The sequence below is a fragment of the Aristolochia californica genome, unplaced genomic scaffold (genome assembly GCF_029961685.1).
Source record: "Aristolochia californica isolate CCGP_79_NKW_82.1479 unplaced genomic scaffold, dmAriCali1.0.hap1 SCAF_2, whole genome shotgun sequence".
Lineage (NCBI taxonomy): Eukaryota > Viridiplantae > Streptophyta > Magnoliopsida > Piperales > Aristolochiaceae > Aristolochia > Aristolochia californica.
This window is the reverse complement of record NW_027181881.1, coordinates 50423894-50448789: the sequence shown is the minus strand read 5'-3', so window position 1 is coordinate 50448789 and position 24896 is coordinate 50423894. Positions and strand designations below refer to the sequence as shown.

The window sequence follows — 24896 nt, the reverse complement described above, 5'->3', positions numbered from 1 at the left end:
ATTGGGCAAAAGGTCTAAAATTTTTCATTTTTCAATTAAAGGGTTAGTAACAAGTCTTCATCTTATTGAAATGTTTATGGGTTATGAAAATAAAAGTTATTGAAACTATCAATTTATAATGGTTCATTTAATGACTTTGTTGCAATTAATGATTTTTTCTTGGAACTAATGAATCATTTGAGGTGATTATGTCTATATAAGACTTATATTTATTCTACTATATAATATTTTGTATATATTTATATCATTTTTTTTGTTTGAATACACATCATAAACTAATATTTTAAGTTAAATTTTTAAAATTTATTTAATCTACTATAATTCATTTGAAAAACTGAAGTATAAAAAATCATTCAAGTTACCCAAATCCACAAGACCCATCAATAAATAAATAAATAAATAAATGGTATTTAACCCAACACGATTCACAATAAAGAGTAAGTCTAATTTTAGAACCCAACCCACCTTGGATCAAATCTGGAACTTATAGTTATCCGATCCATTTGTATCCCTAATGGTCAGATTTTCCTGCCAGCATAAAGAGGGAACACCTCTCTTGATGCTAACCCATTCAACAATTCGGTGAAGTTAACCCATAATTATTGACTAAAACAGATTTTATAGTAACAAATGTTGCCTAATTAGTATTTGCTACAGAGGCAAACACTACCCCCGATCAAGTCCTAACAGCTGGACACACAAGGGAAAAAATAGAATAAATTAAAGAACCGTCTTTCAGTGTATGTGTATAGATTGTTTGGACAAACAAAACTGTGGAGGATTTGTTACTCCTTCCTGATTTGTCAAAGGTGTCGTTAGACAAGTAAGACAGCATTTATACAGCCATCATTCTCTGGATTGTTTGTAACTTGAGCGTACTTCCCTGCAATTCATCAAATACTCGGGTCAGAAACCAAAAGAGTCTAAGAGCAACCTCCTCACCTGCACTACAAAGAGTTTGGCATCGCTCTTACCCCACACAACTTTTCCTGCTGGTGTGACAAGACCAAGTTCACTAACATTCACCTGACCAACATGACAAAAAATCACTTTCAAACAACAGAAAGTAATGAATGGCTGGTAGGTCAATTGCTAAAAGAAACACTAATATCACTAACCTCTATTACTGTTCCCTTAGTCACTACACCTAGAGAAGTGTACATAGGACCATTGGGGTTCTTCTTTATACCAATCATATCTAGATTGAAAGTGCATTTCAATTCTGGGTGTGTTACATGCGCTTTGTTGAATCGCAATCCTGATGGACGAATGAACCGTTCATATTTTGGTGGCTTCCTTGTGAATCCCGGACCAACAAATGTGACTTTGGTCACCATCCTTTTCCACTGCTTGGCTGGACGACCCAAAAACAATCACTAGTGGCAAACTTTCTAGCAGCTAGATTGTTGAAAAAGGACAAAAAACCAAAGATCAAAAAACACAAGAAGATGCAGGGCACCAGGTACCTACTTTTCCTTTTACCAGAGCGGACAACTTTGAACATCTCATCTTCGGCAACAGGCCTCACCTGGAAAAAGAAAACGGACATTATGGGGTTATCTAGAAAGAGAATACAAAGATGATGACGAAGAAAATTTTCATTACCTAACTACACCATCACACCATTTTATCGTATTATCTTTCAATCGAATCAACAAAACTTAAGTTGAAGGGAGTACAAGGAACTTCATTGCATTTCATACAATCAGGAAGGGAGTACAAGGAACCTCAAGGTGTTGTCATTAAACTCCTTTGCAAGTAGCAGCTATGGAATGGACATGTGCAATGCGTGGGAGTAGAAGAAAGCCAAACAAGTGTATTTGAAGCAGAGAGCTTTAAAATAACAAAGCTCACCTTGGGCAAAGGCACCTCCCATTTACCAGCTTTTTCTTTCCTCTTTTGCTTTATAGTATTGCTCAGGACCTACATAAACAATAATAGCATTTTAAGAAACAGAGTAGTCTTTCTGAAACACCATCTCGAGAAAAAAGAAAAAGAACTGATTACATCGTATGGAACACCAGTACCACCATTTCAAGTGGCAGCACATTACCTTTGCACGTGTAGTAGTTTCACGGTCCAAAAGATAGGCAGGAATAGCTCCTTCCTGAACATTATCATCCACCTTCCGTCTTGATGATGATTCCTCATGCACAGCAAGGCTATTAATATGGAAGACAATGAAAACTGTCATTAACACCTAAGGCAGAATAGCAACAAATGATCCATTTCCAACTCTACTCATGTTATCACTTTATTTAATTTGAACAAAAAAGAAACAAGCATGCAGACACTTTGGCCCTTGATGTGTACAAGAACTTTCTACCTGATAACAATGGTGCCCATAAGAATAGTTATTACCTTACCAATGGTGTCCATACCAATAGTGGTTGACAAGACGTGTGTGCTAGCTATATACCCTTGGGGCTAGAGCACAAAGGCCACTTATATAATTTACTACGGAGCTACCAAATAACAATCAGAGAAAAATGAAATATCTATTGTATTTTTACATATATCCTAATTCAAATACCTAGACTTTTGCATCATGATTGGTTACTTTTATATGCAATGGAGCGACTACTCCCATGAAGCATCCATATTATACAACGAAAACTAACTCTCAAAGATCCATCTTTGTAGACAGTACAGCAATCCATGCAAAACTATAACATAGTGTTCCAAATACCCAACAAAGAATGAGAAAGTAGTTTACTTATTTGCCCACTTCTAAGAAAATTTGAGGATTTTATACAATAATCTGTGCTGTAAACAATACCTATTTCAAAATAAAAAGACAAAAAAAAAAAAAAACAGAAAAATTAAATACACTTACGTTTTCTTCATTAGAGCCTTTTCTGCATAGCGCTTCTTTGCAAACATCTTGCCCTTGATTCCAAGAGCCTGAATTATAGGAAAAATCACCAAAATATCAATTCATACACGCCTGCAGTCTCCAAATAGAAAACTACATTGTTTTTTTTTTTTTACTGTCGTTTTACCTTCTGAGCAAAAGCTGATCGCTTGTGAACTTCACGCGCTTCCTTCTTGCGCTTCCGTTCAAAGTGATCATGGCGGTAGCCATGCCTCTTGCGATGGAGGTCGATATAATCCCCTTGTGGCTGTACACAAATAGTAAGAAAAACTAGTTGAGACAGACATTGTTGAAAAAGAAAATAATAAATTTTCATTGATTATATATGTAGGGAAAACATTTAAAAAAGACATATGTGGGAACAAGATTTCACTAGAAGAACGCCAAACCAAAAAAAGGCTGAACAACTAACCATATTAACAAAGCTTGAAATTAACAATCTGCCACTAAGTTTGCTGATTCAGTGATGCTCAAACAAATCTGTCAATATTCACAATCACTGTCCAAAATCATGTCAAGGATTTGAAGGATGATTCAAACCATAATTAAAGAAAGTTAAATCACCATAAAATTAATTTACAGAAGAACCCTGAAACAAAAAATAAAAACAAATAAGTTTCATATTTAACACCAAATGAAATAAACCAATAAATGCATCAACACAAAAAACATGTAAAATGTCCAAAAACAAAAAGCATCCCAAGCATTTATCTTAATCTCATAATCAATGTTACAAAAACCAACCCAGTAAGGAGGCCGGGTCTGGTAGAACCTGGGTCAACCAATTTTCACTGCCAATTGACCCAGTATAATGTCATTTTAAAAAGAAAAAAAACTAAACTAGACTCAAAAGAGGCTTTCTTGCCCCCACTTTCCTTTTGCAGAGAAGGAGGGGGGCCAGGGCCATGCACCTTCCCACTTCTTCCGTTAGCAGGGAAGGGCCCCTGCTATTCCTTCCCCCATGAGAAAGTGGCTCTCTCTATGTTCCTATGATGTGGAGGGATCCCCAGCCCTCCTTACTGTCTTGCCATGTTTCCTGCACCTCTTCTCTTTGTTATAAGAGAGAGGGAGAGGAGGACAGAGCCACTGCCCCTCCCAGCTATCTCCATCATTGTTGCCGATCAGCCCCTCCCCTTTTGTTGCATCATGCAAGGTTCTCCCACACAAGAGCACCCCAGCTGACCAGGATAGATCAGTCCGTTAAACTAGTAAACCAGACCTAGTCAGCCAGGTTTTAGCCCTCCCTTGGTTTTTACAAATATATAACCCAAAAAGGGAAACGGTTTCAGTTGAACAGAGTAAGGTTCATGTCCATAACATTGCTCATAAATAAGTACTTTTTAAAAAAAAAAAAAGTCATAAATAAGTACTTCAATATCAGAATATTGAAGAAAGAGAACCCTCACAAATAACCACATGTCACCAACAATGCCGACTTCAATTAAAACACAAGAAAAAATAATCAGAACACCCAACCATAACAACAGAAGAACTCAAATGTTGATTTATTTTATTTTATTTTATTTTTCACTGGACAAGGACAGTTAAATAACTCCCACCTGAGAAAGAAACTGTATGCATGAGAAACCACACACTCCCTCATATATCTGGGCATGCATGCACATTTTTCTCTCAGAAATATTTTTTTTTAAAAAAAGGTCAAGTTGTGGATAAGCACCCGAAAGCTACGATCATTTTTTTTTTGAAAGTTGATTACTAACAAAAGGACCAATCCAACATAATTTTGAAATAAGTACAATATATATTAATACATTACTTCAAATAAATAAATTGTAACAACATACTTTTAAAAGAAAAATACTTATTCTTCTTTTCTTGAATCTTATGTGTTTTTTTTTTTTTTTTAAAAGATGTATTTGTATTAACAAGAGAAAAAATTCTTTTCTTGAATCTTATGTGTTATGGTATGAAAGGAAAAAAGAGAAAAAATTAGAATGAGAAGATATTGTTAAGTTCAATTTCTCTTGCTTAGACATATAAGAAAGGAAAAGAAGATGGATATTAAGTATCACTTACCTCCTCCTAAGTCTACTGACCGCATTTGGTGGAAAAAAAGTGAGAGAGAAGAAAAGAAAATAAATAAGGAGATGTTGTTCTCTTGATTGGATATACATACCAAGTGGATAAGAAAATTGAAGAAGACTAAAATTCTTCAAAAAAGTTTAATAGCAAAACTAAAACCATCATCAAAATCTCCCATTTATAATTCATTACAAAGGAAAACTTCCAACATGGATATAACACGTGAGATTTGTCGACAAAGAAACTACTCAAAAATACAACATAATGATTCAAACCTAAATAGAACATTTGAGGGTGTATGCAAATGCAAAAGCTGCTTACTCATTCCAATTACTTATCACCTCTTCCTTTGTTTGCCCATCCATCCGATCATTGAAAGAGCATTCAGCATTGATTTGTTGTTATTGAAAATTCTAATACAGAATTGGAAAAATATGTAGAACTATTATAAGAAGACTATAGAAACTCAATAATATCTGTAAATACATGACAACTAATCATATTCACAGGTTCTAGAATACCCTAGCTCCAACAAAAACAATTTCACCCCTCAAGTAAACCACTAGCTCCAACCAAAACACATTCACCCCTCAAGTAAACCACTACCTCTAACAAAAACACATTCACCCCTCAAGCAAACCACTATTCACCAGCAGAGAAGTGACCCGTCCACAAGTACACAAAAACACCATAGCAAACTAAACAAACAAAATAACATTAAATGCCTCATCCAAGCTCCCTCAAATAATTATTTCATCCCTAATAGAATCAACAGTCAAACTCCATAAGAAATATGATTTCATCCTTAAGTAGACCACTGCACAACCACATAGAGGTTTAACCATCCATAAGAGTCCTTCAGCGGATAACTATCCAACACAAAACTTGAAAATGAGTTGCAAATTACATCCTACCTTTAATTGAAATCTGAGTTAACACCGATAATATCATGCAGTACTTACAAAGACTAAGGAGTAATTACTATGTGAAGAAAGTATCATTTCTTACTATGAAAGCCTCAGTGAGTCCCACCTCTCACAAACTGAACCCTTTTCTGAGTTTACCATAATAGAAGGCATAACGAGGAGTATTGATTTGACATCATTAACAAGGGAGAAATCAAATATCCGCAAATGGATATTGCGATATTTGCACATATGTTATGAAAGACATTAGCATGTAGGTTTAAATAAATAAGTCCCATGCAGATGTAACCCTGACTATATGATAACAGAAAAGTACTACTTCAAAGTGTTTTTTGAGGGTCAATGACAATGTTACCTGTCAGCTCCAAAAGTATTGGCAGAAAAGATGGCTATCTTTTAACAAGATATATTTCTTCTGAGAAAGAAAAAAAAAATGAGTATGGATCTAAGTCATCTAAGCTTAGGTTCACCAATGTTTTAATTTAAACCTCAAATTTGAATTGAAAATCTCTTAAGGTTAAGAGCACTCCTTTTTAAATTAACCACCAAATTTGAATTGAATAACTTAACATTTGATTTCTTCTTATTCTAAATTTATTCAATATTCTGTTCAAACGTATTTATGTCGATTTCAGATTTTTAATCTTTATCATTTTTTAATGATAAAATAGAGATAATTTCACTATAATGACCCACTATAATGCAGAGAACAGTAGTTCCCCAAGTATTCCACTACATAGAAGTGCCTTCAGATTTGCTGGACTGTGTAACTCAGCGAAGCTGGCTAACCCAGCAGACGGGTGGAAAGCAGGGTGAACATCTATCAGAGACATTCCGGATTATGAGAGGGTCAAGATATCTCACCCCCTTATAAAGACTATGCAAGGTTACATTCGAGACCCCACCCAAGTTGTGTGAACGAGACGAGCAGAGTAGAGCCCTACCAGCTAGGCTTGAGCTTGGGCTTGGCTCAAGTTGTAAGGCCAGTCCGAGCAACATAGACGCACATCAAAAGAGAAAAGAGAAACGACTCTTTTTCTGTTGCTTCGCTCATTGATATCCCTGCCCTCTTGTTACAATATATTTGCAATTCATAAGTGTGAACCCTACCTCAACTGAAACTGGCATATAAACGCCATCAATTATCTCTGCAGAACAAGATATAACCCCTCCATAGGCATGTTAAAGTGCGTATAGCTCAGTTGAACTAGAGATACCTCCTCTGTGCGCATGTTAAAGTGCGTATAGCTCTTCTGAATTAGAGATACCTCCTCCGTGAGCATGTTAAAGTGCGTAAAGCAAAACAGTTAATGGTGGGAGAGGTTGGCACCCCTTCCCCCATTCTTTCGACCGAAGGAGAGGGGACTTTTCAAGGAATTTTGGGAGGGGTGGTGCGGCTCCTTCCGGTGCGAAAAGAGGGAGAGGGAGAGGGAGCTACCGTTCCCCTCTCTCTTTAGCGCGCCGCCCCTGCCTGAGGCGAGTGAGGAACCCGCCCTCCTCTTTTTCGCAGAGATGAAACGCAGGTAAAAACATAAAGGAAGAGGAAAAAATCGAGGAGCTTACCTGCTCCAGGAAGACTGCCGCCTGCGTCGCCGTCAATCTGGAGCTGCTAGCTGAGGAGAGGAATCAAGGCTCCCCGTTATTTATACAAAACAGTAAATTTTATAAGAGGGATGGGAATTGGGATGCTTCGCTTAGAGAAGGTTACGTCCACTTAATTTTTTATGCTTATTATCAAAATTAAATTGAATAAATTTTAATATTTATTCATTATTTTGGGTATTACGTTAACATTAATGTACAAGATAAAAATAAATATTTAAGCTATTTAATTAGAATTTAATAATAAAATAAAATTTAGGTACACCTAAACCCTAAACCCTATCACTTAAGTCTATACTCCTTTTATAAATGCAAAACTTTCTATACTTTTGTTTCTTCCTAACTAAACAAAACTACATAAACGAATATAGGCTTCCCTCTTTCCTTTCACTTTTTTCTACAAGCCAAAAGGGTCCCTTCGTGCAACTAAAGGTGTCAATTTTCCCATTTACTAAATGGAACCAAAATAAAGTAAAATTTTTACCCAATTAAGTGATTAAATAATTTAACTCATTTATCATTTAATAAGTGGATCATAATTGGCTAAAAGATTGCCAATTACCATTTAAGAAATCTTATTTCAAGCTCCCTGTTAAAATCTTATTTCAAGCTCTCAAATTTTACAGCCCAACCCAATAGACGAGTACAAAAAAGATGATTGTCCACCACCAAGACAAGATAAAGCTGGTTTATATGGTAGCCAGAAAGAGAACCAGAGTGGAACAGGAAAGCATGACTTTACTAATACTTCAAATTCGATCATTTAAATTGAAAGCTACTTTCAAGCAAAGACCCTGGCAGAGGATCCAGACTAGGATCAATCTACAAGGGATATCAGCAAATGATCATTCTAGTTTCACAACGTAAACACCAATATACAAGGATATATTTAATGACAAAGTTATTTATACAATTTGATGCCAAACCCCAGTAAATTTAAGCAGGAGCTTCATCCAGAAGAAGACATCAACTGTCCCTGTTGAGAGAGGTTAGTCTAACTTCCACAAGCCATACACTCTTCTCTGTTCTCCAGAGAGCACACAACCTGAGCCATTTTAGCTCCATCATTATCAACCACTGGCATTGTCTTTTCCTGTTACCCCAGAGAAACCCATCAGCACCGGTAAAACAGGCGCCTTCAAATCATGCACTCCAGTAAAACAAACAGGGGAAAAAATGTTTCACTTTATTTCACCTTAATAGCAGATGTATCCACAGTAAATTTAATAGCATCCGCTGCAGCCCGTGATCGAAGGTAGTACATACCAGTTTTTAGACCCTTCACCCATTAAAAAAAGATGATGAGTCAAGCACATGCATCAAATCAAATCCATCATAAATAAAGGAATTAGGATGTGAGCATACCTTATTCCAAGCATGAAAGTGCAAGGAAGTGAGTTTCCCAAAATTGGGTTGATCCATGTGGATATTCAAGCTCTGACTTTGATCTATATAGCATCCACGGTCAACAGCCATGTCAACAAGAGTCCTTTGCTTGATCTCCCAGACAGTCCTGATATTACAAGGTGTTAGAATTCTCTGCAAAATAAAACTAAAATATTTCCATTTAACACACAAAAAATGGTATTTACTTGTAAATAGCCTTTAATTCTTCTGGGATCTCTGGAATCTTTAATACTGAACCATCTGAAATAATTATGTTGTTTTTGAGAGCAGGAGACCACAAACCCATCTCAGTTAAGTCAAGCAGAAGGTGTTTATTCACCACAACAAACTCCCCACTGTACAATAGATTGAAATGCTTAGATTATTAGATAAATAAATAAATTAAAGACTGGAATCAGAAGTTCACCAAAAAGATGGAAAAATGACACACCTTAGCACCCTACGACTGTAGATATTTGATGTATAAGGCTCAAAGCACTCGTTATTTCCAAGGATCTGACTGGTTGATGCAGTGGGCATAGGAGCCACAAGAAGTGAATTCCTGACTCCATTCTTGGAGATCATCTCCCTAAGAGTAGCCCAATTCCACCGATCAGAAGGAACTACACTCCACATGTCAGGTTGAAGAATTCCCTGAAGTTCAAAATTGATTCACACCAAAATAATGAAAACATAACTTTTCATCAACAGACAGCAGAAACAATTGGAGTGTTCCAACACATTAACTCTGAAAGAAAACAGGCATTTTCAAATAGATGGTTGAAAAGCTCACCTTGCTCACTGGACTCCCATTATAGGTCTCATAAGGACCTTCCCTCGCAGCAAGTTCACAAGAAGCTTTCAAAGCATGATAGTAAATAGTCTCAAATATATCTCTGTTCAGCTCTCGAGCCTATAGCAGCAGGCAAAGAAATGAAATTTGTAACCAATTTATCTGAAAGAATACAAAAACAAATAGTGCTTCTATCGAATATATTATTTACCTCAGGAGAGTCGAACGGCATGCCAAGTAAAATAAAAGCATCTGCTAAACCCTGAACTCCAATTCCAATTGGCCGATGCCTTAAATTTGACCTCATGGCAGTTTCCACAGGATAATAATTAACATCAATTATCTTGTTGAGATTGTAGGTAACTATTTCAGCAACCTGCCAAGATGATAGCCAGCATTAAAACTTACATTTATGAAACATCAAATCAATTCTACAATTTAGACTTCTGCACTGAACAAACCTCTGCAAGCTTGTCAAAATCAAAGTACCGGTTCATAGAGCCCCTACTTCCAACCAACTTTGATGGGTGGGACTCAATGGGAACACCCTGGACCAACAGAAAAATCGCATGAGCAAGGAAGTTTTTTTATTTTTAATGAAGATGATATTATTCTTCCAAACATGTTTTTTTATCTGGTAAAAAAGACAATGATTGATAGGGCACCTTCTCTCTGACAAATCGTGGCAGAGCAATTGAAGCCAAATTGCAAACGGCTGTTTCTGTAGGGCTGGTAAACTCGATGATCTCTGTGCACAAATTAGAAGATTTTATGGTTCCCAGATTCTGCTGATTGCTTTTTCTGTTGCAAGCATCCTGAAATAAGCAAAACCAGTTAAACATACAGCATTATGCAAAGATCAACCAGGTACCCTGCATAAACAATCCATGATCACCTTGAAAAGCATGTATGGTGTTCCAGTTTCAATTTGAGATTTTAGTATTTCAAACCATAGGTTCTGTGCTGGAACCACCTTCTTAGCTTTGCCCTGAAGAAGACAAATGTATAAATTAGATGTTTTATGGTAATTAAACACAAAATTGGTGTCTTAATAGTTTAAATGAATACTCTACCTCACGTTCATATCGTGTATATAGCTTTTCAAATTCTTCACCCCAACAATCAGCCAAACCTGGAGCCTCATTAGGACAAAACAGAGACCAATGTCCATAACTTTCAACCCTTCTCATGAAGAGATCAGGTACCCAAAGGGCAAAAAATAAATCCCGTGCTCTGTGTTCCTCCTATCAAAGCAAAATTTTGAACAAATCAGGAACCAAGAGTAGCATGATGTTCAATGCAGATATGAAAACTCATAAACCACCATAAATGAAAACACACACACATTTGTTCATTAAATAAGCCAACCTACCTTCCCATGGTTCTTCCTGAGATCCAAGAAGTCAAAAATATCAGCATGCCATGGTTCCAAATAAACTGCAAATGCACCTACAAGGACAATATGAAGAAACTTTAAAACAGTAGATCAACCAAGAAAAAAGAAAATAAAGGAAAGTATACAGAAATGTGTATTATTAACAACAGTGGCAACCAAGCACATGTAAATTACCCTTCCTCTTGCCTCCCCCTTGATCCACATAACGAGCAGTATCATTGAATACTCTCAACATGGGAACAATCCCATTGGAAGTCCCATTTGTACCACGAATATAACTACCAGTTGCACGAATATTATGAACAGAAACACCAATGCCTCCAGCAGATTTGCTAATAACAGCACACTCCTTTAGAGTATCATATATTCCCTCAATACTATCATCTTTCATGCAGATGAGGAAACAGCTACTTAACTGTCAATTCACAGAAATAAGAGTTGAATTAGAACTAGCTTCAAAAGAAACAAAAAAGCATTATACAGTTCAATTTTTCGACACATAGAAAAGCACCTGTGGTCTTGGGGTCCCAGCATTAAACAAAGTAGGTGAAGCATGAGTGAACCAACGTTGTGACATCATATGATATGTCTTTAAAACCGAATCAATGTCATCCTTATGGATTCCAACAGAAACTCTCATCAACATATGTTGAGGTCTTTCAACTACTTTCCCAGAGACCTTCAAAAGATAGGACCTCTCTAGGGTTTTGAAACCGAAGTAATCATAGTCAAAATCCCTGTCATAAATGATTTCACTGTCCAATAGTGCAGCATTCTGTAATTCAAAAAAGCAATTATAGGCATTAAGAAAGTGAATAAACAACATAGCCAGTAGCCCTCAATTCTTCCAGAAACAATTTTTTACATCCCAAGATAGTTAAACATTTTTAATGAAGCATTTAGAAAGTGCAAAAGCATTTTAAATTCGGCAACCAAATGACCAATATTGACACAAGTAGAAAGTAGACTTTCACTTAACTTAATGATCAAATAATTTCAATTTTTTCTATAATGTCAACAATTTATAAAAAATAAAAATAAAAAAAGGATCACCTTCATGATTATCTCGTACACTTCCTCTGCAATTAGTGGAGCCTTCAGCCCAGATCTCTCATTAACATGGTTGTACATCTCCTTAATCCTGCAATCGCCAAGGTTTTCTCTCTTAACAATTCAACGACAGACATTTTAAGAAAAAATATTTTGAGATCATAGAAATTTGTTATGAACTGACTTACGTCTCAGAGAAGGACTTCTTGGTGTTCTTGTGAAGATTCGAAACAACAATCCGTGCAGCAAGCTACGCCACAGAAAATAATAGTGAATAAATCAGGACCCGAACAAAATGCGTGTAGGGCAATTCACACTCAAGAAGAAAAAAAACGTGCTTACAGATGCATAATCGGGGTGGTTAGCTGTCATGGCAGCCGCAGTCTCGGCCGCAAGTTCATCAAGCTGACTAGTGGTAACGCCCTTATACACCCCGGCGCAGACTTTCTGGGCGACAAGTACCGGGTCACAGTGCTCGATGCTAAGGCCATAACTAAGCTTCTTCAACCGAGCGGTGATCTTGTCGAAATGAACCGCCTCCGGCCGTCCATCCCGCTTTATGACGTACATCCTTGTTGGAGAAATTCGTCGGACGCTGCGACCGCAGAAAATAAATGATTGGCAATGGAAACCGGCGCGATTTGAGAGGTGGAAGAGACTTGTGGGTGCTTTATATAACGCGAGGCAGGTTTTGAATTTGAGTTCTAGGTGGGTTTCCCTCTAGGGTTTGGGTTTCGTAGGTTCCCGCCAAGAAGCGGAGCGAGGAGAAGCGGGGCCTACAGTCGAGCGCCTATACGACCAAGGAGCTTGGGCTGGCTTTTCCCGCGCGACGGGGTTTTGGCGCGTCGGAATTTGTAGACTTCCTCCTCTGTGCAGCTTACCGAAGAAGCCTCCCCGTGTTTGACTTTTTAAAAACTTTTAAAATGCTTCAGCTTGTGAGAGAAGCTTTTCGTTGGCATCAATCATATTTGAGGTTTGAAAGTTCGAAAATCCTGAGCGTCTCCCACAAGACTCTTGAGCGCGCGGACGATGCTTTAAGTTGCATCTTTTAATTCATTAGTGCACGTGTCGTGTTTAAATATCGGATATCTTGAATTCCGGTACGTGTATTTGCCTATATCAGCCGATAAATTTTGTGTTTGCCAGTGTAATAACCGGTAACCAACAATTAATGCATGATTCATATCGATAATACACATACACCGATCCTTGGTGTGTAGACCAAAAATTTATAAACAAGGTTTTTTACTATAATTCAGGACCTTAATCCTTAAAACCAAAATAGACAAGCTGAGTGGGATCGGTGTATTACATACTTATTGACACACATTGGTGTCACGTGGCAAAAACTCGAAATAAAATATCAAAAATCAAATTGTTAAGTGAAGACCCTAAACAAAAAGTTATTGATAAAATGTTATTGTAATGAATGATTTACACGAAAAAGAAGCATTAAAACTAAAGTCTTAGTGTCATAATAACTTTCAAGTATTTTAACTAGAGGATAATTAGCCAAAATCTAATACTTAAATAGAATTATATTTTAGAGTATATGACATATATTGTTTTTCAAACTTATACAATTATTTTATTTACCTAAATCTTTTGTATAATAGAAGCCAAATGAGACAACTTCAACTAGAAGAATAAAAATGAAAGAAGGGCACCCATCCATAATAGAAAAAACATAAACAAATATTATTGGAATCCGAAGACTCCTAAGAGCATTAGCTAGAAAAAATAACACAATTCACCAAAAATGTTCACATATTTAAAACTAAAAACATGCTATATTACCATGCCAAATAACCTCGAGCTCTGAGACGTCCATAAAACAAACTACTGATCTAGAAAATGAAATCTGGCCATTTAGATAATTCAGTGACTTAACAGTATCATGCAAAGGAAGCTTAAGCTTTGACACGTCCATAAAACTTTTGCTTCTCCTGGGTTGTTTGGAAGCGGCCATGACCAAACTTGGATGAAGTGTCAATGAATTTAAGTTTAATCTCCTCGAGAGCCAGACGGGATGTTTGTTTAAGCAGGGATTGACGGAGCGTGACAACCCTCTTTTTCGGACCTACACAGCATCCTTTAATCAAAATATAGTCATCCTTCACCACACCATAGTGAGGGAAGCCACCCATGGGAGTGATGTCCTTCTCAGTCCTGCTCATAAAGTTCACAATAGAAATCAGCAATAAAAACATAATAATGGTAACAGATCACACAATGGCTCATTGGGAAAATTGCAGTTAAGAAACCCAACACCTCCTGAAAAATTTGGACCTTATCCAATGGCACAAGTTGGCTTATTCTGCTATTTAAAAACAGCTCAATATACGTTCACAAGCAATCCAAGCAATGGTAAAACCTCAACAAGATCCTATATAGTTTCTAAGACCTCAATTTAAAAATAATAATGACTTTAGAAGCCTTTAGTTACCCCTCCTTAATGCCAGTCTAACAGAAGCTTGTACAAATAACGAATAACTATTGAACAATGACGATCTTCAAAGATCCAGTCAAAATGTCAAGAAAATCACCACAAAAACCATTAAAACCGGATTTCTCTAAGTTCCTATGATAACCGAACAATAATTTTCATAGTCGCATTCAAAGGCAAAAAAAAAAAGGCATAGAAAAAACCATATAAGATGCATAACTAAATTTAGAAATCGAAAATTCTGAGAACAGTAAAAGGTAAACCTGTCAAACTCAGTAATTGCCTGGTGAGATTCCTCCCCAGCTTTGCCAAGCTTGTAAACTTTCTTGTTCATTTCAGTACGGTGATGATACCCATTCTGACCAGCCCTGGCAACAGTGAAGGATACTCTTGCTGGGTGCCACGCACCAATACAAGCAACCTTCCGAAGACCTCTGTGGGTTTTGCGAGGAAGGCGTGTCACACCCCAACGAGTAACAACTCCTTCATAACCCTTACCTTTAGTGACACCAATGATGTCGATCATCTCATCCTTCTGGAAAACAGCATTCACAGGGATCTGTTTTTCAAAGAAACCATAAGCAAAATCCACCTTCTGTGCAACTGTACCACCATTAACCTGAATCTCCATCAGGTGGGCTTTCTTCTGCTTCAGGCCCTGCATTTTTCTTATCTGCAAAAGAGAATAGGGAGGACAAATACAGTAAAGTTACAGAATGAAATTCAGGCTTTCAACCAAGGGACAATTAATTTTTGTGAAAAGATGCTGTTGACAAGGAAACATGCACGCTTTCATGATCATTGCATTAGCTGTATATAGAGTAGAAAAAATATGACCAAAGGAAGTGGCTAGACCTCCATATCCATACACTTAATTTATAGAAACAAATGTAGATAACTGACTCGCCAACACACATGAACTATTAGATTGGAGCTGCCAATAGGGAATCAATCATGTCAATTAAATAATGGCTCCATCTGCCATACCGGGTAATCATACCCTATGGTCCAATGCCAATCAGGGAAACCTTGCACTGCATTAATGTGATTTAGACTCATAGACTGCAGTACTATGATCTAGATTCTAGGCACATTAATGTAATCTAGACACATACCCATGAGATACACAATTTCATCTTCTAATGGAAGAAAGCCAGGGTTGCTCCTACCGGCCAAAAGCTCGAAAATACAAGTTGCAGTGTCCATGCTTTAGAAAAGCATCAAATATTAAAAAAACGTTATAGAACAAACCTAAAGAAACTAACAATTAGTAGATTGGACCTTTGGCTCAACAGCCACATGCAGGGGAGGGGATCGTTTCCAGTTGTGAGGTCTTGCATGGGTTTAACATTCAAAAAATGAAGGAAGCAAAAGTTAAATGACAAATGACAATGATAAAGGACTCCTGTCAAATAAACTACTAGATAGGCTAAAACTCAAGTGTCCAAATGTTTTTCTATCAAAAATATTTAATAGGATAAAGTTAGTGGAAGATATTACCTGAGTGTGAGCCAGGACACGAATAACATTAGCATACTTCTTGATCTTCTCGAGCTGAGCTTCAATCTCCTTCTTTCCCTCATCAGTCGTATATTTTTTCGAGTAGTTAGCAAAAGCCCTCTTCTTCGATTTGCCCCAGTTCTTGTAGAACCTCCTCTTGACATCTTCACTTAGATGTTGAGCCCAGACAGTGTTCAAGGAACGGAGTCCACGAGGAGTTTTCACATATCCCACAACTCCAACTACAACGATAGGTGGAGTTTCAATAATCGTGACTGCTTCACAGGTCTCCTTCTTGTGAAGTTCTACATTATGAATTCCGTTTGTTAGATACAGCACATGATAGAAAGTACATTTTCCTACTAAATAAGAGTCATGTACCATATGCAACAAATAGGAACCTCCAAAAAGATCCACTCAACTGGTATTAAGATTTATGATAAAAAGGAAAACTTACTGATTATTTTGAAAAGAAAAAAAAAAAAAGATAACTTACTGGATCCAGGTTTCTCAACTTCTCTCACAATGTGGGTCATTCCAGCCTTGTAGCCCAGGAAGGCTGTCAGCTTGCAAGGCTTGGTTGGGTCATCCTTCGGGAATGCCTTAACTGCATAATCAAATAAATCCACAGTGAGATTAACAATGCATACTAATATCAGACAATAGCCATAGTACATGACTGTGAACAAAAAACAAATAACCTTCATTACCTTTTCCTCTGTGGCGAGAGGCCCTCTTTCTTGGTAGGAACCCAAGAGATCCATGCCTTGGGTGCTCAAACTTCCTGTGAGACATCCTTTAACCCCTTCTTTCTTCCTGAAACAGAAAAATGTTATGTCAATACAAGACTCACTTAATGAAAGACACCAAAACTGCTGCTTCGAATGCTCTTGCAAACTGCAACCATTCTAGGCAACAGATAATTCCAATAGCGGAATGCTGAAGATTAACCCTTTGAAGAAAAAAAAATATGGATTCAAGCAAACCAAATCAACAGGATAAGCTCAACATGAAAAGATGGATGTATATGTGAAAGGTGACAAGTTTAACAATATAATTCTGACAGAGAAACTACGTACGTAAAAACCAGAAAACATACAAAAGGAAAAACTTGTACGCAAGTCTTCAACAACAAGCAAATGTAGTTCTCAGAACTAATTCATTACCAGTGAAAAAATGCATTCTCCTACCGCCTAAGTTTCTGGAAAAATAATTCGACAAGAAAACCTCCAGCAAAGTAACGCTATCGAAAATATCACAAAAATATGACCTCTTCACGTCAACTACCTCAAATCAGTTCCTACGATTCCTCGAGAGGCTAGAGGATTAGAAAAACAAATCAATATCCAATAATCATCAACATTTGCTTTGACAAGACTTATTTCAGTAAACACGCAAGTGAAAAACGTAGCCGCGACGAATCTCCATACTTCAGATGTTTACTTCTGATCTCCGAATAAAAGACGGAAAAAATACATTGAATCGAAAAGCAGTACAAAATCCACAAACACGATGAAGCTCTAAATGTATAGACTAATCTATACAACACTAGACAAATCCGAGCAATGTTTAGCAGATATTGTAGCTCTAAGGGTTAGAAACTCACCGCAGATAGCTCGTGAAGCACTCCGGCAGGGTCTGTCTTGCCTCCGCTCCTCTCGAAACCCTGAGGGTTATTTCTACCACTTTTGACTGACATAAATAGCCTCACAATATAATATTATGCCGGAAATACCATTTTCAATTGAAGGAGTCTATAAAGGAGTAGCCGTATAGGTATACAAAATGTACAGCGAGGATTAAAGACTGCATAAGGGTGTATTTGTTATTTTTTACGAATCAGACACCCTGAAATCGGATATCGTTTAGAGGAAGAGGAAGTTAAAGTGAAAGTGAAAGTGAAATGGAAAGTTAATTATTTTTTCGTATTGGTGTGCTTGGATGTAAAAAACACCCAAAAATAATTTATTGTGTTAATGCACAATATGGAAACTATAGTGAAAACAAGAAAATGAGTTATTTTTTATAATATGCATAAACTAATAATAAACTTAAACATGGTTATTTTTATAATTAGTAATTTAATATAATATTAAAATAATTTAATATAAAAATAATAAAGACAAATATTTTATTAGTAAATTAAGATAATATTGTAGTTTAGTCTACATTCATACAATAATTACAAGGTCAACTTGATTAATTATATAATATAGAATACTTAAACAAAACTGTTTACTTTTATAATGTCTACTTGATCAAATTCTTAATTTAATCAAATTTTAATTATCACTGTTAAATTATTAATTTAATATAATATTAAAAATATATTAACATAGTAAATAACTAAGTAGGGTATTTATTAATAAATTAAGATAGATTATACTTTATTCTAAATTAATACAATAATTATGAGTTAAACTAAATTAATAATATCTTTAATTAACAAATAAATAATACTCAAACAAAAATATTTACATTCTTATCAAATTCTTAATTTAACAATATCTTAATTATCACTCTTAAATTAGTTATTTAATATATTTATTATTATTATTTAATATAATAAATAAAAATATAATATTTTACTAATAACATAAGATAGATTTTAATGTAGTATAATTTAATAATTTAAATACAAAGTAAACTAAAAATATTTTTTTAATTAATCATAACAAAAAAAAACTTTGAAATATGAAAAAGGGTTTGGACAACGAGAGATGAAAGAAAGAAAAAAGGCAGAACAATAATAATGTTCAACTAGATGATGAGCTGGCAAAAAGGGTCGAGAGAGGGGGGCACAGAAAGTGTCGATTGAGCGAGTGAAAGTGATTGAATTGGGATTAGGGTAAGAATTCATTTTCACTCGTTTTACATTAGATTCGTTTACTTCCACTTTCCATGGTATAGACTCACTAACGTTTTTAGATAAATGAGAATGAAATCGTTTTCACTTTCACTTCCCTCTTGGTACACTAATAGGCCCTTAATGACAAAATCCGATATGTACTAACAATACTTATACCCTAGCTCTGCCCCAAGGCCCGTAATTTTGATTCCACAATAATGTACCATATATTTCTTCAAATTGGGCTGCATCAGCTAGTTGGTCCTGGTTTAGTTACGATCGTAATGCTATATGCTATATGCCATATGCCATTGTTTTCTTAGTGATTCCCCCCTGCGTCACATTGGATTCAGCCTTTGGTCTTGGCAATCTGATCTGACACACCGATTAAATTCTGGTTTTCTAGAGCTTGACTCAGTTGCTAAGTCCAACTCGATAAACCACGAGTTTCCAACCAATATTAAAGTCTAGAGCTTGTAAAACCAAGATGTGTTCGAGCCGAGCCGGTTTCTCGACCGCGTGGAAGAAAACCGTTCGAACACCAGTAACTGCGGGTCTCTTCATCCGAATCCCACTCGGACTACGACATCTAGCTTTTTTATTTTTACTTCCGTAACCAACACCCGACCCTTATTAAATTCAGTCCACCGTCTTGACTATCCAAACCGAAACTACACGAAACCTCTCTGAAGTCTTATTAAACCCCCCCGCTGGTGCTAGTTAGACCGGCATATCTTGTTGTAGTCAATGGGCGCCGAAGCTGAAGAGCAGCAAAATCCTCCGTTCCAACACGTTGCCGCGTTGGAGGAGATTTTAGGTTACCGTTTTCGTGACCGGGACTTGCTGGCGGAGGCGATGACTCATCCGTCGTACTTGCTCCCGGAGAAGAGTACTGTCTCCTACGAGAGGTTGGAGTTCGTCGGAGACGCCGTACTCAACTGTCTCATGGCGAGGGAGATGTTTACCTCTTACCCAGAGCTGGCGCCCGGGCCGCTCACGAAGCTGCGGGGGGTGAACGTGGACACGGAGAAGCTTGCTAGGGTGGCTGTGAAGCATCAACTCCATCGTTACCTGCGACACAAAGCTCCTCCACTTCAAGGACAGGTAATCCATCTCGTCCTCTACTACTTCATCTTTCCTGTTTCGTATACGGTGTTGCACTTTGAATGAATGTTTCGAAGGGAAGCGGAACCCGGAGAGAGATGCCGATGCGCCGACAGTCTTTCTTGATTTAGCGTGAAATCATTGGAGTGCATGGCGATCTTCTCCGCCTCCCTCTCTTTTTAAAGAGTTATCGTTTAACTACTAAACATGGAAACACAACCTGTTGTAAATTAATATATCTCGAAGATGGGAAACAGAAGAAGATCGATCGAGAAGCAGCCTCATCCAGATGAAAAAAAAAAAAAAGGAAAAAAGATCAAAGATATTCAAATAGGTTTTCTATCTCTAAAACAGCTTTGAATTGATGACTCTGAATACTATCACGATGAGCTGATAAATAGACGACGACGGTCCAACTGTAAGAGATATAAAGCATCATGTGAGGCGTCGGGTTTCCTTTAAAGAACACCTGTCTCCTTAGAAGCACCAATATCTATAAAATTTTGTTATTTCCTTTCAAAGGACATGTTACCGATGCTAACAATTTGGTTTCAGATTGAAGATTTCATGGAGGCCATCTCAGATTACCCCGTCCACTCCTCCGGCCTCGTCGACACCCCAAAATTCCTCGCCGACATAGTTGAATCTCTTATGGGTGCAGTCTCCATCGACTGCAATTACTGCCTGGACACCGTCTGGAAGGTCGGTTCCGACAACGTATTTTTAATATTCCTTCGGTGTTTATGAAATTTATCGACCGGTATCTAATGCCCGACATTTTTTTAACAGCATTTTAAGGGTTTACTTGAGCCCGTGATAAGGCCCGACTCCTTCCAGAAAGATCCCACGAGCGAGCTGCACGAGTTCTGCCAGAAGAGGGGATGGAAGGTCAAGTTTGTGGATACATGGGAGGCGAACAACACGATTACTGTTACGATCGAAGGGCACTCCGTGGGCAGCGCGACGCATCCGAACCGGAAGGACACGACCCAGAAGCGAGCTGCCAAGGCTGCTCTTGATAACTTGAAGACGTCCTCGTCCTTGCACCGGCTTCTAGAACGTGACAAGGCAACGAAGGAAATCGACAATCAGGCTTCAGTGTTGGGTTTGGAAGCCGGATCGTGATCGCTCATCATGTGCCGAAAAGTGCAGATTCTGGGACCCAGTGGATACTACCTTGTGGGTCCCACATTCTGCAGACTAGGCACGTTTACTAGTAGGAGATAAAAATAATATTTGTTTTTTTTTTATTTATTTTATCGTAATATTTATTTCCTTCGATTTCGTTTCTTATTTTTTTAATATCTACAGGGCTGTTTGAATCGGTACATTAATAATATCAGTTTTATATCTTACAAGACACGTTGATCCAGTAACAAAAGTCATATAAAATGGTTATCTTAGCCATACACCTGATCGAACGTCTGAAATAACGTTAATCATGATCAAACGATTAGATAACTGTTTCACATACTTCGCACCAAATAACTTTTTGCATTTCTCTCTCTTACGCAAATCTAACCAAACCCCCCAAAATACAAAAAGATCAACATTGTTGTTTAGAGATAACTTGTGTTCAAGAGTTCATGAAAATTACATTCAGTTTTACAAAACTCCAGATTGAACCACACTCGTGTCTGGTCAGCGTCGGCATAGCATAAGACCATCACGCGAACAATTATCTATGTGATGCAAAGAGCCTTCCTCGCGTCCTTTTCCTTGACCCAGACGTTCCTCTCTTTTTATCTTTTACCCACTCGTGGTGTATCAAAATGCTAAACAAATGAACCAGTAGGAAGCCATGGCAGAGAAATGAAAAACACATATGACTAGCGTTTTCCGAGAATTTAGTTTAGTTTTACTACCAAAAGAGATCGTCTGTAACCGGTGGAATAGGAATTTAGGGAAGCCATAAGATAGAGAAGGAGAATCTGAAGTTCAGGTCAACAGCTCAAAATGTTGCGGAAGTGAATGGGCATTTTTACCTATTCTCCTCCAAATTGCTGGGTCGAGACGAAGCCAGAAAAAAGAGATGCAGCACTGATATTCCATAACAAATAAATCTAGTTTCTTTGTTGTTTAAGCGCATCCAAAATCATCTCCATCTGCTCCTGAAGTAGATCCCTCCGCTTCTGCAAAATGTCTAGCTTAGCTATCTCAATTTTCTTCCACCTCACCTCCAGCATCCGAACCTTCGACGGCTCCATCAGCTCCAAACCTTCCTTCATTAGTTCCAGGCCCACTTTGTTATCGTTCTGCAGCTCCTTCCAACACGAGAACAGCAAATTGTTTTTTAGGTGCCCATTCACTAACTCGGTTGATTTCGGTTCGGGCTTTTCGATTTTTGGTTCAGGTTCGAATTGGAGAACTTTCCTGCTGCTCTGCCCTTTCTTGTTGTTCTTTCTGTCCGAAGATGCAATTTCGGCAATTGTAATCTGGGCTTCGCTCCCCTTGCTCCATATCTTTTTAGAAAGCTCGAAAACAGTCTTCTTTTTTTCTACCTGAGGAAGCGCGACTTTCCCTCTCTTAGCATTGCTTACTGTGCCCTGGTACCGTTTCTTGAGCCGCCTGACTGTATCGGCCAACTGTTGAGGACCTTCATGGAGGTTTACAGATCCCTCAACGAAGTTGAAAAATCCAGTCGTGTCGGTGAAGGGGTCCGATCCCTTTTTGATATAATCCAAAAGCCCCGTCAGAATCACGATCTCGTCATCTTCTTTCGACTTATCAAGGACAGGAGCGAGGGCGCGTACCCTCTTAGCGGGCTTCTCGTATGCTGTCTCCGATACGGGGGCAACGCGTTTGCGAGAGTCGTCGGGCTTAGCGCCCGCATCCTTACCTGACGAGTTCGCGGCGACCTTGTGGTCGGATTCAGAGTCAGAACCGGAGGCGGATTCAGCCGACTCGCCAGATGGTTCCGGCGTGGAATTTTTGACGGGCTTCGCGGCTGGCGTGGCTTCTTCCTCGGAACCCTCACCCTCCGAACCCGAATCAGAGCTCTCGTGGCTACGGGATTCAGGTCTAGGTTTGAAGATGGACACGGTAGCCTTCTTCGCGGGGGATTTTGCCTGGGATGGTCGGGGAGGAGACTCGACTGCTTCGTCTTCTGAAGATTCTTCAGAGCCAGAACTGGAGGAATCAGATTCTGAAGGAGGAGGTGGATAGGGTTTTTTTTTAGCAGCCATTGATAGATTGATTGCGAGAGGTGGTGGAAAAGCAAGAGGAGGAAGGAAACGATTTGGGGATTTAGGTTTCAGGTTCGATTACGAAATGAGCGGCCGTCTATTTAAATTCACTGCACTCATTGGACAAGGTTAATGGTTGGTTCGGGTTTGGACCCAGATACGGGTTTGGTCCGAATACCCATGAAATTTACAAATGGTAAAAATGAAAAACAAAACGTAATTTATATTAAATGTACAGCCTAGCCTGTAGCTGTAGCTTCGTTTCTTATTGGTCGGACAAAATGTTACGATTTATGGTCGATCCGTTTCTTGGTCATTTCTCCATTGCCTGTCTTAGTTGCCTGCGATGCTTTTTTTTTATTGCAAAACGTCTATCAATTTCTTTTCCTTTTATTGCTTACTGGATTGCCTACTGGTTTCTTTCCTATCCGTGCCTTAAACTTGTTTCTCCAATTGTCTCCGTTGAATGCTATCCGTGTCTTGATCGTTCCTTCGTCCGTGTTTCCAAAATAACACCTATGTCTGCCATTAGCTCAACTGTAAGTGAAATTGATTTTCTTTTTTTTTTTGTGTGTATGCATAATAATCATCATCATCATCATCATTATTGAAACCTCAAAAGTGAAAGAACCCGTTGAGCTCTGTAGTCTCGTCGGGGAGGCGGAGTCGAGAAGACGAACAGTGAAAAATTAATTTCTCATTCCTTCAATTTACAAAATACAACTTAGGGTTTTATACAATAGAGAGGGGTAGAATGGTAAAAACATAAATGTTATAAAATAATAAAATAATAAATTAATTAACTAATAGATTACATTCTAATACTCCCCCTTAAGGTGGTTTGTAAATGTCGTTGACAATCATCTTGGACAACAAAGAAAAAAGGTGGGTCGAAGGGAAAGGTTTAGTAAACATGTCAGCTAGCTGGTACTGAAAACGAATGAAAAGTAACTTGAGGACTCCCGAAGTAACACGTTCACGAACAAAATGACAATCAATCTCAATATGTTTGGTGCGCTCATGGAATGTAGGGTTAAAAGCAATGTGTATCGCAACTTGATTGTCGCAGTATAGCAGTGCAGGAGAGTCAACTTTGACTTGAAAATCTTGAAGAAGTTACTGTAACTAAATAAGTTCACTGGTAGTGGAAGAAATAACTCTATATTCAACTTCGACGGAGGAGCGGGAGACGGTGGTTTGCTTTTTGGCCTTCCAAGAGACTAAAGAATCACCAATAAATATGCAAAAACCAGTAGTAGATCGGCGAGAAACAAGACAGGAGCCCCATTCAGCATCAGAAAAGGCCTTTAAATGAACCAGAGCACAAACATTAGAGTAAGCACGCATCTGCAAGGAAGAAGTAGAGGAAAACAATAACCCTTGGCCAGGATTGTTCTTGAGATAACGAAGCAGGTGATGCACTGCCTTGAGATGCTGAAGACAGGGTTGGGCCACAAATTGAGTAAGCTTGTGAGCAAAAAAAGTAATATCAGGGAGAGATAAAGTGAGGTAAAAAAGTTTCCCAACAAGCCGCCTATAATGGGTTATATCAGGAAGGAGGTCACCGTTAGTGCCATTTAAACGAAGTTTGGGATCCATGGGAACAGAAGTTGGTTTACAAGCCAAGTAGCCTGCGTCTTCAAGTAATTGTAAGGTGTAGTGGTGTTGGGAAAGCACTATACCTTACTTGGACTGAGCAATCTCAAGACCAAAAAAGTGTTTGAGACAACCAAGATTCTTGA

The 24896-nt window shown here is 37.9% G+C and overlaps 5 protein-coding genes across 9 annotated transcripts; 1 reads left to right on the top strand and 4 right to left on the bottom strand.

Moving 5' to 3' along the window:
• Positions 1-691: 691 nt before the first annotated feature.
• LOC137955826 (uncharacterized) lies at positions 692-7482 on the bottom strand. Of its 5 annotated transcripts, none has more exons than XM_068802988.1 (10): positions 7408-7482; positions 3288-3355; positions 3003-3122; positions 2837-2904; positions 2054-2162; positions 1855-1923; positions 1471-1528; positions 1119-1354; positions 975-1026; positions 692-883 (listed from the first exon to the last, which is right to left on the bottom strand). In XM_068802988.1, exons 2-10 carry the CDS (start codon positions 3288-3290, stop codon positions 816-818), a joined length of 783 nt encoding a protein of 260 aa, XP_068659089.1. In that variant the 5' UTR covers positions 3291-3355; positions 7408-7482; the 3' UTR covers positions 692-815. The 5 variants fall into 5 exon arrangements, with proteins under 5 accessions (XP_068659089.1, XP_068659087.1, XP_068659088.1 ...); XM_068802986.1 differs by having other exon boundaries at positions 3288-3374; positions 7408-7471; XM_068802987.1 differs by lacking the exon at positions 7408-7482 and adding an exon at positions 6200-6262 and having other exon boundaries at positions 3288-3374.
• A 682-nt stretch (positions 7483-8164) lies between these two features.
• LOC137955627 (ribonucleoside-diphosphate reductase large subunit) lies at positions 8165-12901 on the bottom strand. Its single transcript, XM_068802647.1, has 17 exons — positions 12414-12901; positions 12260-12321; positions 12075-12162; positions 11533-11796; positions 11196-11436; positions 10998-11074; positions 10699-10869; positions 10521-10613; positions 10291-10440; positions 10087-10173; positions 9837-10001; positions 9626-9745; positions 9284-9486; positions 9039-9188; positions 8812-8959; positions 8642-8725; positions 8165-8539 (listed from the first exon to the last, which is right to left on the bottom strand). The coding sequence occupies exons 1-17, from the start codon at positions 12639-12641 to the stop codon at positions 8441-8443; spliced, it is 2430 nt and encodes an 809-aa protein (XP_068658748.1). The 5' UTR covers positions 12642-12901; the 3' UTR covers positions 8165-8440.
• An 844-nt stretch (positions 12902-13745) lies between these two features.
• Positions 13746-17697, bottom strand: LOC137956025 (large ribosomal subunit protein uL3). The gene is made up of 6 exons (XM_068803315.1): positions 17624-17697; positions 16728-16833; positions 16514-16624; positions 16018-16322; positions 14781-15190; positions 13746-14240 (listed from the first exon to the last, which is right to left on the bottom strand). Exons 2-6 carry the CDS (start codon positions 16810-16812, stop codon positions 13982-13984), a joined length of 1170 nt encoding a protein of 389 aa, XP_068659416.1. The 5' UTR covers positions 16813-16833; positions 17624-17697; the 3' UTR covers positions 13746-13981.
• Positions 17698-19612: 1915 nt separating this feature from the next.
• Positions 19613-21094, top strand: LOC137955257 (ribonuclease 3-like protein 3). The gene is made up of 3 exons (XM_068802116.1): positions 19613-19969; positions 20525-20671; positions 20759-21094. Exons 1-3 carry the CDS (start codon positions 19613-19615, stop codon positions 21092-21094), a joined length of 840 nt encoding a protein of 279 aa, XP_068658217.1.
• A 763-nt stretch (positions 21095-21857) lies between these two features.
• On the bottom strand, positions 21858-23280 carry LOC137956194 (STOREKEEPER protein-like). The gene has a single exon (XM_068803571.1). The coding sequence runs from the start codon at positions 23152-23154 to the stop codon at positions 22033-22035; it is 1122 nt and encodes a 373-aa protein (XP_068659672.1). The 5' UTR covers positions 23155-23280; the 3' UTR covers positions 21858-22032.
• Positions 23281-24896: the final 1616 nt, after the last annotated feature.

What these genes read in the sequence shown, in the direction of transcription:
- LOC137956194 (XM_068803571.1), bottom strand. Translation starts at nt 23,154, where the DNA reads ATGGCTGCTAAAAAAAAACCCTATCCACCTCCTCCTTCAGAATCTGAT.
- LOC137955627 (XM_068802647.1), bottom strand. Translation starts at nt 12,641, where the DNA reads ATGTACGTCATAAAGCGGGATGGACGGCCGGAGGCGGTTCATTTCGAC. An exon ending in CTGGGACCCCAAGACCACAG is followed by an intron (nt 11,437 to 11,532) that starts GTGCTTTTCTAT and finishes GTGAATTGACAG; the next exon opens with TTAAGTAGCTGTTTCCTCAT. An exon ending in ATTTTGACAAGCTTGCAGAG is followed by an intron (nt 10,002 to 10,086) that starts GTTTGTTCAGTG and finishes TCATCTTGGCAG; the next exon opens with GTTGCTGAAATAGTTACCTA.
- LOC137955826 (XM_068802988.1), bottom strand. An exon ending in AAGGCTCTAATGAAGAAAAC is followed by an intron (nt 2,163 to 2,836) that starts GTAAGTGTATTT and finishes CCATATTAATAG; the next exon opens with CCTTGCTGTGCATGAGGAAT. An exon ending in CTAAGGGAACAGTAATAGAG is followed by an intron (nt 1,027 to 1,118) that starts GTTAGTGATATT and finishes CATGTTGGTCAG; the next exon opens with GTGAATGTTAGTGAACTTGG.
- LOC137955257 (XM_068802116.1), top strand. Translation starts at nt 19,613, where the DNA reads ATGGGCGCCGAAGCTGAAGAGCAGCAAAATCCTCCGTTCCAACACGTT. An exon ending in CTCCTCCACTTCAAGGACAG is followed by an intron (nt 19,970 to 20,524) that starts GTAATCCATCTC and finishes ATTTGGTTTCAG; the next exon opens with ATTGAAGATTTCATGGAGGC. An exon ending in GCCTGGACACCGTCTGGAAG is followed by an intron (nt 20,672 to 20,758) that starts GTCGGTTCCGAC and finishes TTTTTTTAACAG; the next exon opens with CATTTTAAGGGTTTACTTGA.
- LOC137956025 (XM_068803315.1), bottom strand. Translation starts at nt 16,812, where the DNA reads ATGTCTCACAGGAAGTTTGAGCACCCAAGGCATGGATCTCTTGGGTTC. An exon ending in GTGTCCTGGCTCACACTCAG is followed by an intron (nt 15,191 to 16,017) that starts GTAATATCTTCC and finishes TCTCTTTTGCAG; the next exon opens with ATAAGAAAAATGCAGGGCCT. An exon ending in GCAATTACTGAGTTTGACAG is followed by an intron (nt 14,241 to 14,780) that starts GTTTACCTTTTA and finishes CTTTATGAGCAG; the next exon opens with GACTGAGAAGGACATCACTC.